The 13,759-nt window shown below is 34.8% G+C and overlaps 1 protein-coding gene across 2 annotated transcripts in view; it reads right to left on the bottom strand.

Moving 5' to 3' along the window:
* Positions 1–584: 584 nt before the first annotated feature.
* The window catches only part of ZC3H6 (zinc finger CCCH-type containing 6), a 53,080-nt gene continuing 39,905 nt past the window's right edge, over positions 585–13,759 (bottom strand). The window contains exons 6-12 of one of the 2 annotated variants that reach the window (XM_067704388.1): positions 13,414–13,530; positions 12,677–12,788; positions 10,328–10,437; positions 9,073–9,326; positions 6,715–7,226; positions 6,151–6,393; positions 585–3,051 (exon numbers count right to left, since the gene is read on the bottom strand). In XM_067704388.1, coding sequence (XP_067560489.1) covers positions 1,583–3,051; positions 6,151–6,393; positions 6,715–7,226; positions 9,073–9,326; positions 10,328–10,437; positions 12,677–12,788; positions 13,414–13,530 — 2,817 coding nt within the window. In that variant the 3' untranslated portion in view covers positions 585–1,582. The remainder of the gene's footprint in view (positions 3,052–6,150; positions 6,394–6,714; positions 7,227–9,072; positions 9,327–10,327; positions 10,438–12,676; positions 12,789–13,413; positions 13,531–13,759) is intronic. The other variant, XM_067704390.1, reaches the window with a different exon arrangement.

Here is a 13,759-nt window from a genome sequence, read left to right as displayed (position 1 = left end):
CTCACATTCCCTTGAACAACTGTCCTTCCACTTAGAACACAATGAACTTCTTAGGTAGGCAGGCAGAATTCTTGTTCACTTAACTGCAACCCCATTTAAGCACGGAATCAGGGCAAAAAAAGTAAAAAGTGAAGAAGGGAATAGAAAGGATATACATTAGTATTAAACCATATGCTATCTGAGTGTTAGGTTCCCACATAAATATTTTGCTGTATATTTTAAAAATCACTTCTCAAGGACTGATTTCCTCTACTTCCATTATCTTTTATAATGAAATACTCCTTTTCAAGTTACTTATTAGAGTTGTTACTAGCAAATACTGTCACATACCTCTAGTTCAAGATATTAATATATACACTTAGCCTGAAACTAAGTGTACTACTTAGTTTTAGTTATAAATAATATATGTATAAAACAGGTAGGGTTGCCATTATTTATATACCGCAATAAATATACAAGAATGAGTACAAATTATTTTTCATAAAAATACAACCTCTAATCAATTCAGGAGGTTTCCAAACTATGACGACATTGAATACATTAAAACACCAGGCAGTCTCCTCTGTTATAGAATGCCAGTCAGGTGAGATCTGAAAGAGATTCTTTATTGGTAGCCATATACAGTTGACTATACCATCTCTGTGTTTTCTCGCTATTTAAGAAAAAATATAGAACCTGGACATTTAAAACATTATCAATGAAATAATCACCACAGACTCACTGGATCTTTTAAAATTTTGTTAAAAATTGCCAAAGTCATGATGAATACAATTATTGCAGCTACATCATTTGAAAAAGTAATATAAATTATGCTGCTAAAGACAAAAAACATCGAAACGCATAAACATCATAATGTAACACAGCAGTAACTCATAACTATTAATATGAAAAATTAAAAAGTTATGTTAGAGAACTCGGGAATTTTTCATTTTAGCAAAACATTCTATTTATATATCTCCAACTTCTATGATACAGTATACCATAAAATACTTTTAAAAGGTACAACATTCAAATGCTTCATTTACACAAATAATATTGCCAGTACTAATAAAAGTGATGCCCTTAAACATGAACTGCTCTGCTAATTATGATTTTAAAAATGTTTTACTTCATTTTACATTTTAGCTAGCAGTCAGCATTACATATTAATCAGTTCTGTGTTGACAAATAGGATCCTAGTCAAAATACTGTTTCTGAAAAGTAATGTACATTATATTGCTTGAAACTAATAACCATATAAAAGTGGTAATCATTTATCTAAACACTGATTATGAAAGACAACTGGCATATATTCAGGCAGAGTGTTGAGTTCATGATGGTTTATTTACAATAAAAGTACTTTTACTGAAGCTAACGTGATATATAGGTTTCTATGTCAATTACTACAGTCTCTTAAAATTATAAAAATATTATATAAAATACCACAGGCTTTAGAGGATATAACTTCATGTGGTTCTGATACTAGCAGCTGAAAAGTGTTTATAATTTAAAAATAAATAAACTATAGAGGTAAACCAGTTACAAAACAGCAGGGGACTGCAATAGTCACAAGAGTGAAAAGAACTGCTTAATTACACAATAGCTAACAAAACGGTGAAGCAGTTGGATCAAAAGTTTTAAAAACCTCTTTCAGAGATTTGTCATCTGTTGCTCTACGAGGGTCATCATCTGGGGTGGGGCTCACCTGACCCGGCTGCTTTGACTGTCTTGGATCGCTGTACTGGGGTCTAATTAAGCCTGTTAATGCCTGAATCGGAAGACTGTGCACTGCTGGGACCTGAACGGTACCGGAACTCCCAAGAATATCTGCCTCTGGGTCAGCTGGCCCATCAACAGGGACGTCCACGTTTGGAGCGATTTTCTGTGGTAGGACTGCTTCTCCAGTAGGAGGCTCGTTTTTATCACTACTTTTTAAACCACCACTTTTTTTCTGGCTCTCTGCATTTTCTGTTGCTGGCTCTGATGTAGATGATGAACTATGCTCCCTAGGGTCATACAAACTAATAGCACTAAGGACTGAACCTGGAGTTCCCAGGGGAAGGCCAGCTGAAGATGAGAGTTTAGGGGCATATGGAGGCAAAGCCCCAGGACCAGAATTGCTAGATACTGCCCCTAAGGGCTGTGATGAACCAGAGTTTGATCTGGCTACATGAGGGGCACCCTTTGATGTATGTGAATCCTTCATAACTGCTTGATGAGACTCTGTACTATGCAGTCTGTGAAGTCTAGGATCAAAACTTTTTTGCAGCCTAGGGTCTCCTAACTTACTTCCTGAACTATGTGCGTCTCCAAATTGTTCTAGGTAGCCTTCTCTGTTTGCTGTGTTAATTTTGGCCTTGCCTGCTAGTTTTGCATCAGTGGGCACTGTGCTTTGACGAAGATCACTTTTTGTATTCCACAACCTACTGAGCCTCTGATCAGCTATAAGAGGGGGCAGAGGTAAATTGATTGAAGATACTGGGTCAGGTTTAGGTAAAGGGACTGGAAGTAAGTCTTCTGGAGCCCACACGATGTGTTTTGCAAAGTTGGGTTTGGTTAGGGTAATATCCATTTTAATGTGACTAAACTGTCTCAGTTGTGACCTTGGATCCTGGAGCATTATACCAGGGGAAGAATCCAAAGGTATTAAGAAAGCTTTTTCTCTCAGTTCTCTTTCTGTATCTTCATCGTCATCGTCTCCTCTTTTGTGTTTGACATTAGGGCCAGCATTTCCATGATGTAAATCAAACTTTGCTCCACCAACAGAAGAACCTACGTGACCACTTCCATTCCCTCTTAATTTCCTGGGATCCCACGCAAGTCTAAGATCCAGTGGGGTAGACTCAGAAGATTTTCTAACGTCTTGCCTTGAGATAGTCCTAAGTCTAGGGTCAACCACTTGGCTTCCTTTATTTTTCTCTTTAGCAAGTCTTGGATCAGTAGGAGTGCTGAGTTCTGTGGAAGGTTGTTGACTCCTTAAAGTTTCTGTTTGTTTCTGCAATGTTTTCAGTATTGACTTGACACTGCTTCCTTCTTCCTCTTCACTACTGGAATACCAGTTAACAGTATCATCTAAATGCAGACAAAAACTATGGTAAAGAATGAAGCGTTCATATTTGGCCTTAATTAAGATGAAAAAAACACATATACTATTTCTGAATAAGTGTAGTCTAACTTCAAGAAAACGCATCATAGAAATGACAGAGTTTCAACACTGGAACAAGATAAGATGTGGTATAACAATCAACAATTCAGTCACTATACTTTATAAAGAAAGAAGTATGATATTAGAACTTGTGTAATGTCCTACTAGTCAGAGAACAGTCTGAACCTTTAATTCCAACTGATCAAAGGGAGCTCAGAAATGTGTGGTAAGACAGAGCTGGGGGAGAAGGGAAAACACTCTTGAAAAGGAATACCAAAATGTTTTGGCTCTCTTTAATTCATAGCTCTGGATTTAACTTCATAGCTTAATCCCTTAAACTTCATAGCTCTGGATTTATCAGGATAACAAGGGAGGGCTATAAAAAAAAAATACCTGGAAAGAAAACAAAACACTAACAATGATGGTTAAGGAAGCAAAGAGAACCGAGCAAGTGTGGGCTCAGGTGGGGACTTTTCACTCATACTATATTTTTAGATGTTTGACCTGTGTGAATATATTAATTATTCAAACATTAAATTAAAAACAACAAAGAAAACTAATAGCCTAAAATTTATATACTTTAACTTTACGAGAACACTTTGGGCCTTACTCTTAAAGCCTATGTAACCCTAGTGTATTAGGCACAATGTTAAGACGCTTAACCATCAGAGGTCTTCTCTCTAGTAGAGAAGGGAATAAAAACTGATGCTTCAGGAGGGCGAGTCTCCTTCCTCTCCATTAAAACACACACAGGTTATCTCTGAATTGGCCATATGTATATATGTGTATATATATATATATATGTATATATATATATACATATATATATACACATACACGAACATATGTACACATACTCATACGTATCCTAGAATATCTTGGATCAATAGAACAGCATATATATTCTCACTTTTACCTCATCTCACTGCTCACTAATGTGTTTCCACAACATCGAACTTTAGTGCTACACACTTAGTTTGAACAGAACAGTGCTACAAAACAAGCACTCGGGAAAGCAATTATACTCCAATAAAGATGTTAAAAAAAAAATACGTAGAACAGATCCTTCCCTCACAGCCCTCAGAAGGAATCCACCCTGCCGACACCTAGATCTCAGACTCCTGGCCCCCACAACTGTGAGACAATAAATATCTGTTGTTTAAGCCAAAACCAAAACCAAAACAACAACAACAACAAAAACAAGCACTCGTATTTAGGGTGGGGATGTGGCTTAAAATAGTATATATCAATATTATATCACAATGGCAAAAAGTTTTACTCATATCTCGGTGTCTGAAAAAACTACTTCTAGACACCGGATCTCTTTTCTTTTTTTTTTCCTTTGACTTCCAGGAAGTCTAGAGCTAGACTTGTGATTCACTTTCAGCTGTTGTAGTTATTTTAAATATTTCTGTATAGGAGCTTCACTCCTCATAGAATTTGGTACTTGATCCAGATAGGTAAGACAATCCAAATCTGATCCAAATAGGTAAGATGCTATTTTATTTTCACTTTCATATCAATGTATTTTATAAGCAGTCTTAAATTCTTTTTGGAATAAGAATGAATATAGAGCAGAAAGAAAGTAGAACAGTAGAGAAAGGTCAGTGGAAAGCAGATATTAGACAGAAAATGATAGTTAAGAGGTTTCTATGAGCATTTTATCAAAGGACAAATAAAATTTATAAAGGCAATAAAATTTCTAACAATGAACAAAAACACAAAAAACCTAGCTGTTTAAGAAGTTTTCTGTATTCCGAGAAAACAAGCCTCATAAAACATTACCAATTTTATAGTATTATAGTATAAAATTTTATATCATGTAGAAAAGTTTTAATTTTCTTATCTATGAAAACATAAAGCTTTGTTACTTTAAAGAAAGATTACCATTAAAATGGCTGCGTATTAAAATTAGCACCTAAGGGCTTCCCTGGTGGCGCAGTGGTTGAGAGTCTGCCTGCCAACGCAGGGGACGCGGGTTCGTGCCCCGGTCCGGGAAGATCCCACATGCCGCGGAGCTGCTGGGCCCATGAGCCATGGCCGCTGAGCCTGCGCGTCCGGAGCCTGTGCTCCGCAACGGGAGAGACCACAGCAGTGAGAGACCCGCGTACCGCAAAAAAAATAATAATAAAATTAGCACCTAAAAGAGTACACATAAATTTTACAGGAATTAACTTATTAGAAATTCCTCATTTCCCTGTCATGCTAAATAAATGAAGAGTTAATAACACCTTTTTTGAAAACATAACAATGTTTATATAATAGCTTGTAGCTACCTAGTGTTATCTAGTTTTACATAGTTATTCATAAATTTCATGGGGCTTTGTTTTTTGGCTGCACCTCGAGGTATGCAAAACTTCCCAGACCAGGGATCAAACCCATCTCCCCTGCAGTGGAAGTGCAGTCTTTTAACCACTGGACTGCCAGGGAAGCCCTAAATTTCATGTTTAAGAGTGGCCAAACATCAATTTTGTAATTCATAAGAAGAACTGGGTGATTTAAAGTTCTCTGCCCTTAACTGAGTTAACTAATTGCTGTACACATATCAATATCAAAAATACTAAGGGAAACTTAGTGTCCCCACGTAGTCTTTTAAATTAAAAATAATATTCCTTAATAACATAGCAGAACCTGAAGTATACAGCCTCTGCCCATGAAAATCTAATAATCAAATAACTTTGAGCTTGAGTTACAGGTTAAAATTCCTGAACTGGAAGGTATCTTGTTCCTGTTCTATTTATTTTCTTTAAAAAAGAAAAAAGAAAAAAGGCATAATAGCAAGTCTGCTTGCCCAGGCCTCACACTCCAGCTTCAGTCTCTTTATTGCTTCAAATCAAACCCTTTGCAATTAACTACTAATGCATCAATGGCACTGGAAACTACAATCAATCCCAAGAAGATAGGAGCTATGAGATAAATTGGAAATAGAATAGATAGTTCACAGGAACTCCTTTTTCAAATTTTAACTTATTCAAGACCATTTCAGGAACTGAGTGATCCAAATAGGTAAGATGCTATCATACCACCTGACACACCTTCTTCCTTGCTTGGTGCCCTCTGAGGTTGGGTGCTGCCTGGTTCTTCATCTTCTTGGTATTTCTGAGTAAGTCTAACAAAAAGAGCTCTCTGCACTGCAGGGAGGAGACCTGGTGCAGGCAGGGGGCCATGGCCTGTCACATTACTGCTGCTGTCAGACCCACTCCCGCGGGTAGGTGAGTCTTGAACGATAGGAGGCTGATGCTGGGCAAATTCACCATGCCACGTCCCATCTACATACATAACACGGAAAGAGACACTGATTTAGCGTAAAACTCCACTAGACAAGTACCACTGTGAGTTGTAAGAAATTGAGTTACAGTAATATCACATTTGATTATCAGATTATTATGTGATTGTAAGCACTTTTCAAGGTTATCTAAAGGTCTATTGTTACAAATATTTGGTTAAATTTAAATCATATTTTAATGTTTCAATTTCATCACATTTTACGTTGCTTTATTTAAAACATGCATTCTTTCCATGCTTTTAAAGAAAAATAGGACTCCAGATATTTTAAATTAGAAATGAGTTATTTCAAAAGGTAAGCTTACCACCAGAGTTATTGGGTGGCTGAAAATTATGTACAGCATGCTGTGAATAGTAATTATCATAAAACTCAGCTGGGTTTTGTAAGGACTCATAATTGGTATTGAGCTGCATTTCACCAGGACTTTGCAGGTGTGATGAACCTGGAGAACAGTGATTCTCTCTAGGTACTTTCATCATGTGTTCTGGAAAGCCAGGGCAATGGTAAGCACCACTCATATTTGGTGGTGTCAAAGGTGTATCCGGTTGAACAAGTACTCCCGCTTGACTGTGAGGGCCTACAATTCCAGGTGGACCAGGCGGCAAAGGTGGGCTCTGCGGCATTGGTAGACCAGGAGGTCCTGCGCATGGATGATGTCCAGGGGAGCCTGGGTGCATCACAGGACTATTGTGTCCCTGAGACATATTAGGTCCGGGACCTGGACTTGACCCAGAACTATACATATGTTGAGTATGTGGGCTGCTTTCCTGAAATTGTGGTCCTGGTGGTGAGGCACTGTTATAAAATGCTGGTGGCCTGTAGACAAAAGAATAATATTTCTTAGTTCAAAGAAAAGAGGCAAACAAGAATGTTACATTTCTAAATAGATATTGGTTGAATGTTTTACAGTATCAGAAGAGAAAACTATATTTTTAAGAAGCAATTTATTCCATATTATCTATAAGTAGAAACACCAACATATGTATCTTGCCTTCATTTTAGCACACAAGTTTTCTAAATTGCTGCTTACTATCATCTGTTCTAAAACTTAATATTGATGTTTTCAAAAATATAGAAAAATACAAAGATAAATATGATTCATCTCTAATCCTATCACCCAGAGATAAACTTTTTGATTGGTTCTCTTCTAATCCTTTTTCTAGGTACACACAGACCTTTTTATAACAAAATTAGAATTATACTATATAAACGTACTGCTTGTATTATAATTTCTAATTGGTTATTGCTTGACATGAAAAGATTTTAGTTTTTGAATGTTGCTCTTCTTTCTGGGCATCTTACTAATTTAATTACAGTTGGGCCTCCATATCGGCAGGTTCTGCATCCACAGATTCAACCAACTGCAGATCGAAAATATTCAGAAGAAAAAAATTGCAAAAAGTTCTGAAAGCAAAACTTGATTTGCTGTATGTACTCCAGCAACTATTTACATAGTATCTACATTGTATTTACAACTATTTACATAACATTTGCATTGTATTAGGTATTACAGATAATCCAGAGATTATTTAAAGTATACGGGAGTATGTATGAAGGTTATACGCAAATACTTCACCATTTTAATATAAAGGACTTGAGCATCTGTGGATTTTGGTATCCATGGAGCTCCTGTAACCAATCCTCCTGAGACACCCAGGAACAACTGTACAACTTCTAATAGTTTTGTCAGTGATTCCTTTGGGTTTACTAAGGGAAAATGCCCAAATAATGAGTCTGCCCCACCATTTCTAATCATATCTATTCTATCTTTCTCTTTTTGCATTGACTAGGATCTAATCTATAATATTTAGCCAAGCAGTGGACAGACTTGTCTTCTTCTTGACTTTAATAGAAATACTTTTTTTTTTTTTGCGGTAAGCAGGCCTCTCACTGTTGTGGCTTCTCCCATTGCGAAGCACAGGCTCCGGACGCGCAGGCTCAGCTGCCATGGCTCACGGGCCCAGCCGCTCCGCGGCATGTGGGATCTTCCCGGACTGGGGCACGAACCCATGTCCCCTGCATCGGCAGGCGGACTCTCAACCACTGCGCCACCAGGGGAGCCCAATAGAAATACTTTTAATGGCTCATATTAACTGTGATATTTGCTACAGATTTCTTATTCCTCAATTGCTGAGATCTCATTGCTTCCCCGAGTCTTCAGGATTAAAAGAATAATCAACAATGGGACTTAGAGCCCAGGTGCACAGACCCTGGTGGATGGGAAACAGGACCGGAAAATGCAAACCTGGATGCAGCCTTATCCAGAGGTTTTCCTCTAACAGCCCAAGGAACGACTTCTCTAAAAGAATGAATATGCTGGAGACATATTACCCACTATTTGAAGATGTTATCAGTGACAGTCCTGCCTCATAACAAGGTGGTAGGAATGCCAGTTCCATCCACCTGGCAGTGCCCTTCAGGATTAGTGTGTGGAGAGGTTTCTGAAGCTGTGTTAAGGATTCTGTACAGAAAAGCACTGATGGCATGGCAGGCAGCAGAGGGTGGGGCAAAAAGGAAGTGGGAAGCAGCAGTTGGGGTGCATGCCAGACATCTGCTACCTCTACCTAAGTTTAATTATATGATTGACATGGAATACAAGTTAGTTTCTTAATAAGAATTTTTAGGGGGAAAATGCAGCCATTTTTTGAAAAATTTAACTTACTTCTTCCCAATTTTATGTGCTAAATCCACAGTAGGTTTTACAACTATTTCAAAGAGAGATGGAATTTTCTTGAAATCATCAGAGAGATCTGTCTGAAAATCATCTTCGGGATCAGAAAAGGGAAAATGCTCTGGTGGGGTTGGCAGAAGCCCAACTCCTGGAGGCGGTTTGGGAAGAGGAGTTATGCCACGCTTTCTAAGTTCTTCTAACTCTCTTTCATCTTCATTTGTAGCTTCTTCTTCAGTATTCAACACCTAAAAATAATTGGCAAGGATTACTATTTCAAAACAAGCTTTCTTCCTCACATTTAAAACTGTGACGACTTGAGTAAACTAGTTTTGTCAATAGAAAAATACAATATTAAAGTTGAAATAGATCAGAGATAGCTAACTACTTTTTTATAAAGAATATGAGGTTCAAAGAGGTAAAGGATATTTCTTAAAGTAAATTAGCTTTTTTAGAGGTCAAATTTTGTGGTTACCAAGGTAGTGGGAGGAAGAACTGGATGAAGGTACTAAAAAGGTACAAACTTCGAGCTATAAGATAAATAAGTACTAGGGATGTAAAGTATAACATGGTAAATGTAATTAACAGTGCTGTATATTATATATAAAAGCTGTTAAGAGAGTAAATCCCAAGAGTTTTCATCACAAGGAAAAAAATCTTTTCTACTTCTTTAATTTTGTATCTATGTGAGATGATGGATGTTCACTAAATTTACTGTGATCATCATTTCAAGATGTATGTAAGTCAAATCATTATGTTGTACACCTTGAATTTATACAGTGCCGTATGCCAATTATATCTCAGTAAAATTGGAAAATAAATAAACTGCATTTGAACAGAAGCTCAACTGAGAGAAATAAAATTTATGAGGGACTGGTTCAAAAAATTAGGTTTTTTAATGGCAGAACAATGATAAGAACAAAAGATTCTGTTTTTTTTTAAGGTTAAGGCAATTGTATTACTTACTATCATTAATAAGTAAAGGATACTATAACAGGTGCCACTATTGAGCATTTACTATTTACTAGGAGTGGTATGAAGTGTTTCATATACATCACATAATTTAATCTTTTAAGAACAAAAGATTCTTAATTCTTAGTCCAATATTCCTGCTTTTCTAACACATTACATTAACAGAATAAAACATAAACAAGTCCTTGATCTCTCAGCAGAGTTTTATAAACTATGACTTATAAAACATGATTCAAGTCAAATGAATCTGTAATCAAGGTACAAAAATATTACTCACTTTGTCCAAAAGTTTCTTTGTTTCTTTAGTGAGATCATCATGTGAAAATTTACAGTTGTCTCCTTGGTAACATTTTGCTCCACTATGATAGAACTTGCATGGAAATTCATGTAAATAAAAATATTAAGGAATAGACCACGTAAAATCAAACTCTCATATTTTTATACCCAAAAACATAACTGCTGAATCAATGACTTTATTACTAATACTGTACTAAATTTTCTATAATCACACAATTTTTTAAATTTTAAATATTTTAAATACATGGCAAAACATTCAAAAAATTTTAAGTCTCCTCTACTCTATTAAAACTAGAAAACATTTTTTTAAGAGCTTAACTTTTGTATTTAAAAAAAACTTGACTGTACAAACTATATTACCTGTTATTTTTTTCTGTCAGTGATAAATGTTTATATCTTCTATCATAACAGAGTTAGTAATGTGGGTAATTAACACAGACTTCCTTAGAAAGAGTTTTGGGTCAAGATTTTACAAATCATCTCCCAAATTACCATAATATAAATTATGCCAAAAATTCTGTGCAAAATCTAGATGCCTTCACCACTGATCAAAAGAGTCATGTTAAAGTTTCAATAGTTTGTTGAGAGTACCATGATACGAAATGTTAAGTATAAATGTTAAGCTTGGATAATTAGCTAATTCCATTAATATTCTTTTTTCTCAATAACCATTTTTTTAATTGAAGTATAGTTAATTTACAATGTTGTGTAAGCTTCAGGTATACAGCAAAGTGATTCAGTTACACATATATGTATCTATTCTTTTTCAAGAAAACAATTTTTTAAAGTAAAAATATTTATGATGGCTATAGCAAATATTATAGTGTAATTTAATTATGTAAACTCTGTTACTTTACTCAATAAAATAAAATATAGAACAAATAAATTTTGTAGCAAGAGCTCATATCTATGAAGAAAATAAAGGGGTCTGATATGTCAAGTATCCCCAAAATGAAAACTACAGGCTAACTTACTTAAAATTTTAGAGACAAACTTCTAAAGAAAATATTAAATCTAGAAGTATAGTGAAAAATATACCATTTTCAGGTAGTGTATGTTCTGGAAATTTCTGGGTAGTTTTAGGAAATTTATTATTGTAATCATCACATTGATAAGGTCAAGAGAGAAAAATCATGTGATCATCTTAGCAGATACAAAAGGCAACTGATAAAATTCAAGATCTTTTTTTGATATTAAAAACTGTTAGTAAAATAAGGATATACATACTTGAGTTTTAAAAAAAATCAATATTAAAACTACAGCCAAAGCAAAAGGGCATTATCTTTGAAACATGTATTATGCTGCCATAATCACTATTATTTAACATTTTTCTGGAAGTATGGACAATACAGTTGAAATTGTCATCCCACAGATGGCATGACTATGGAGAAAAACATAAGAATAGATGGAAAGCTTTAAGAAACAGTTCAGTAAGGTATCTGGTTTCTAAAGAAGTACGTCAAATCTGAAAAAAAATTTTCTTTGATTGAATAAGACAAATTTATCATAACATTTTGATAAAGAAAAAAGGAGTATCTGCCCTAGTAAATATCAAATATAATATTACAGAGGGGAATGGTCAAAGAGCACAACGTGTAACAGTAGTATAGAAGCAGAATTATGCACAAAGGAAAATTTAGAATATGGTTAAGGTGATCTTTTAAATCTGTGAAGAGGGGACAATGAGCTAACCATTTGGAAAAAAATAAGGTCCTTACTGAAGGACAGTATACATATATATATATATATATATATATATTTATTTATTTATTTATTTATTTATTTATTTATTTATTTATTTTTATTTATTTATTTTTTTAAAGGACCATATATAGTGAAATGCCATAGGGGTAGAGGTAGGAATACAACTGAAATGTATAGATTTCCAAAGGGAGAAGTAGGGAAGAATATATAGTGCTTATCATTAGGTGGTAAGATTTGATAAGACTTTGGTTTAATAATTTCCAACAATGACAATTTATTACTTATGAACCTAAGTAAATAATCATTTAATCACAGAATAAATATGTTGCGAACTACTCCTTCAGGAAGCACAGTCTCTTGAAATACTTATAAGCTGAGTATATTAAATATGAAGTATATTTATTTCATAGATTTTTTTCCAAAGGGAAGTTATTTCGTTTCCCTAAAGAAAAAAATTCAGTTTGCCCTTTTGAAGTGCAAAGGCTGATTAGACCTGGTTTATATAACGTGCTATTTTAAATTTAAAACCAAACTAGGCTTTCTGGGTTGTACTTATGATTTTTAAAGTCTCAGTGATGCTTGAAAATTACAATATTTTGGTTAACATGTTTTTAATAAAGGATATTATGCATATAAATGCAGTTCTCTCCTTTGGTACAATATCCTTGTAAATAAAATTTGCAGATCTCTTTTCTCTTCTCCAACTCTGCATCATGATCAAATTTACATTGATCTCCCTGTTAACAAAAAAAGAAAAGAAGAAAGAGGGAAAAAAAAGAAACCACTGAATTGAATTTTCTCCATGGTGTTTCATGGTAGAACTATGGTCATATCTCCAGTCTTTAAATAATGAGCTAATAATAATTCAAACAGTCCTTAGAATTCTTGCCCAAGACAGTGGATGTGGCTCTTTGCAGAGAGCCAGCACAGTCAGCATGACCTCAGAGGATACTGCCTGGCTCCACCAGCACTCACCATTTGTAGCTGAGCTACTCTGGGGACTTATTTAACCTCCTGGTTTGGCCATGTTAAAAATGAGGATAATAACAGTGACTACAATTCACTGTGTCACTGTAAAGATTAAAACATTTAATATTAGTAATCTACTTTGAACAGTACTTGCCATACAGTCAGCATCATGTGTTTGTTAAATAAAATCTCATTTCAACAAGTTATATTACTGCCCCAGAATATAATTAAATGAGTTCTGATATACAGTATTCAATGCAAGATACATTTTGAAGAACCAGTTTTATTACAACTATATGAGAAATGAAAAAACTAACCACCCCCTAAAATGACTTTACATTTTAAAGATTATTTCAGAAGTTAAAATGATTTATGATACCCCTATAAATTTACCTTAATACATCTCCCTTCCAGAAAGTATTTACAGATTTGTTTTCCTTTATGTTCCACTGTGTGCTGATTAATAAATTCCTGAGTCATAACCTTCCATTTTTTCCCTGGTTTACTATACTGCAAGAAAAAAAATTATTTAAATAAAACATATGAAGTAGTAAAAAGGTATTAAAATGTATAGTCAAATGAATCTAGAAAGCAGTATACATTGATTATTAAAAGTAGTGAAGACTGGACATTCTGATGCTATTCATTTACTTGGAGAGAGATATGCTTCTAGAAAAGTGCTTATTGCTATACTAGTAGTTGCAAAGAACGCTATTTCTAATTTAATGAGGACATACAA

Source organism: Pseudorca crassidens, chromosome 14 (assembly GCF_039906515.1).
Source record: "Pseudorca crassidens isolate mPseCra1 chromosome 14, mPseCra1.hap1, whole genome shotgun sequence".
In the NCBI taxonomy this organism is placed as follows: domain Eukaryota; kingdom Metazoa; phylum Chordata; class Mammalia; order Artiodactyla; family Delphinidae; genus Pseudorca; species Pseudorca crassidens.
This window is presented reverse-complemented; position numbering and strand designations above follow the sequence as displayed.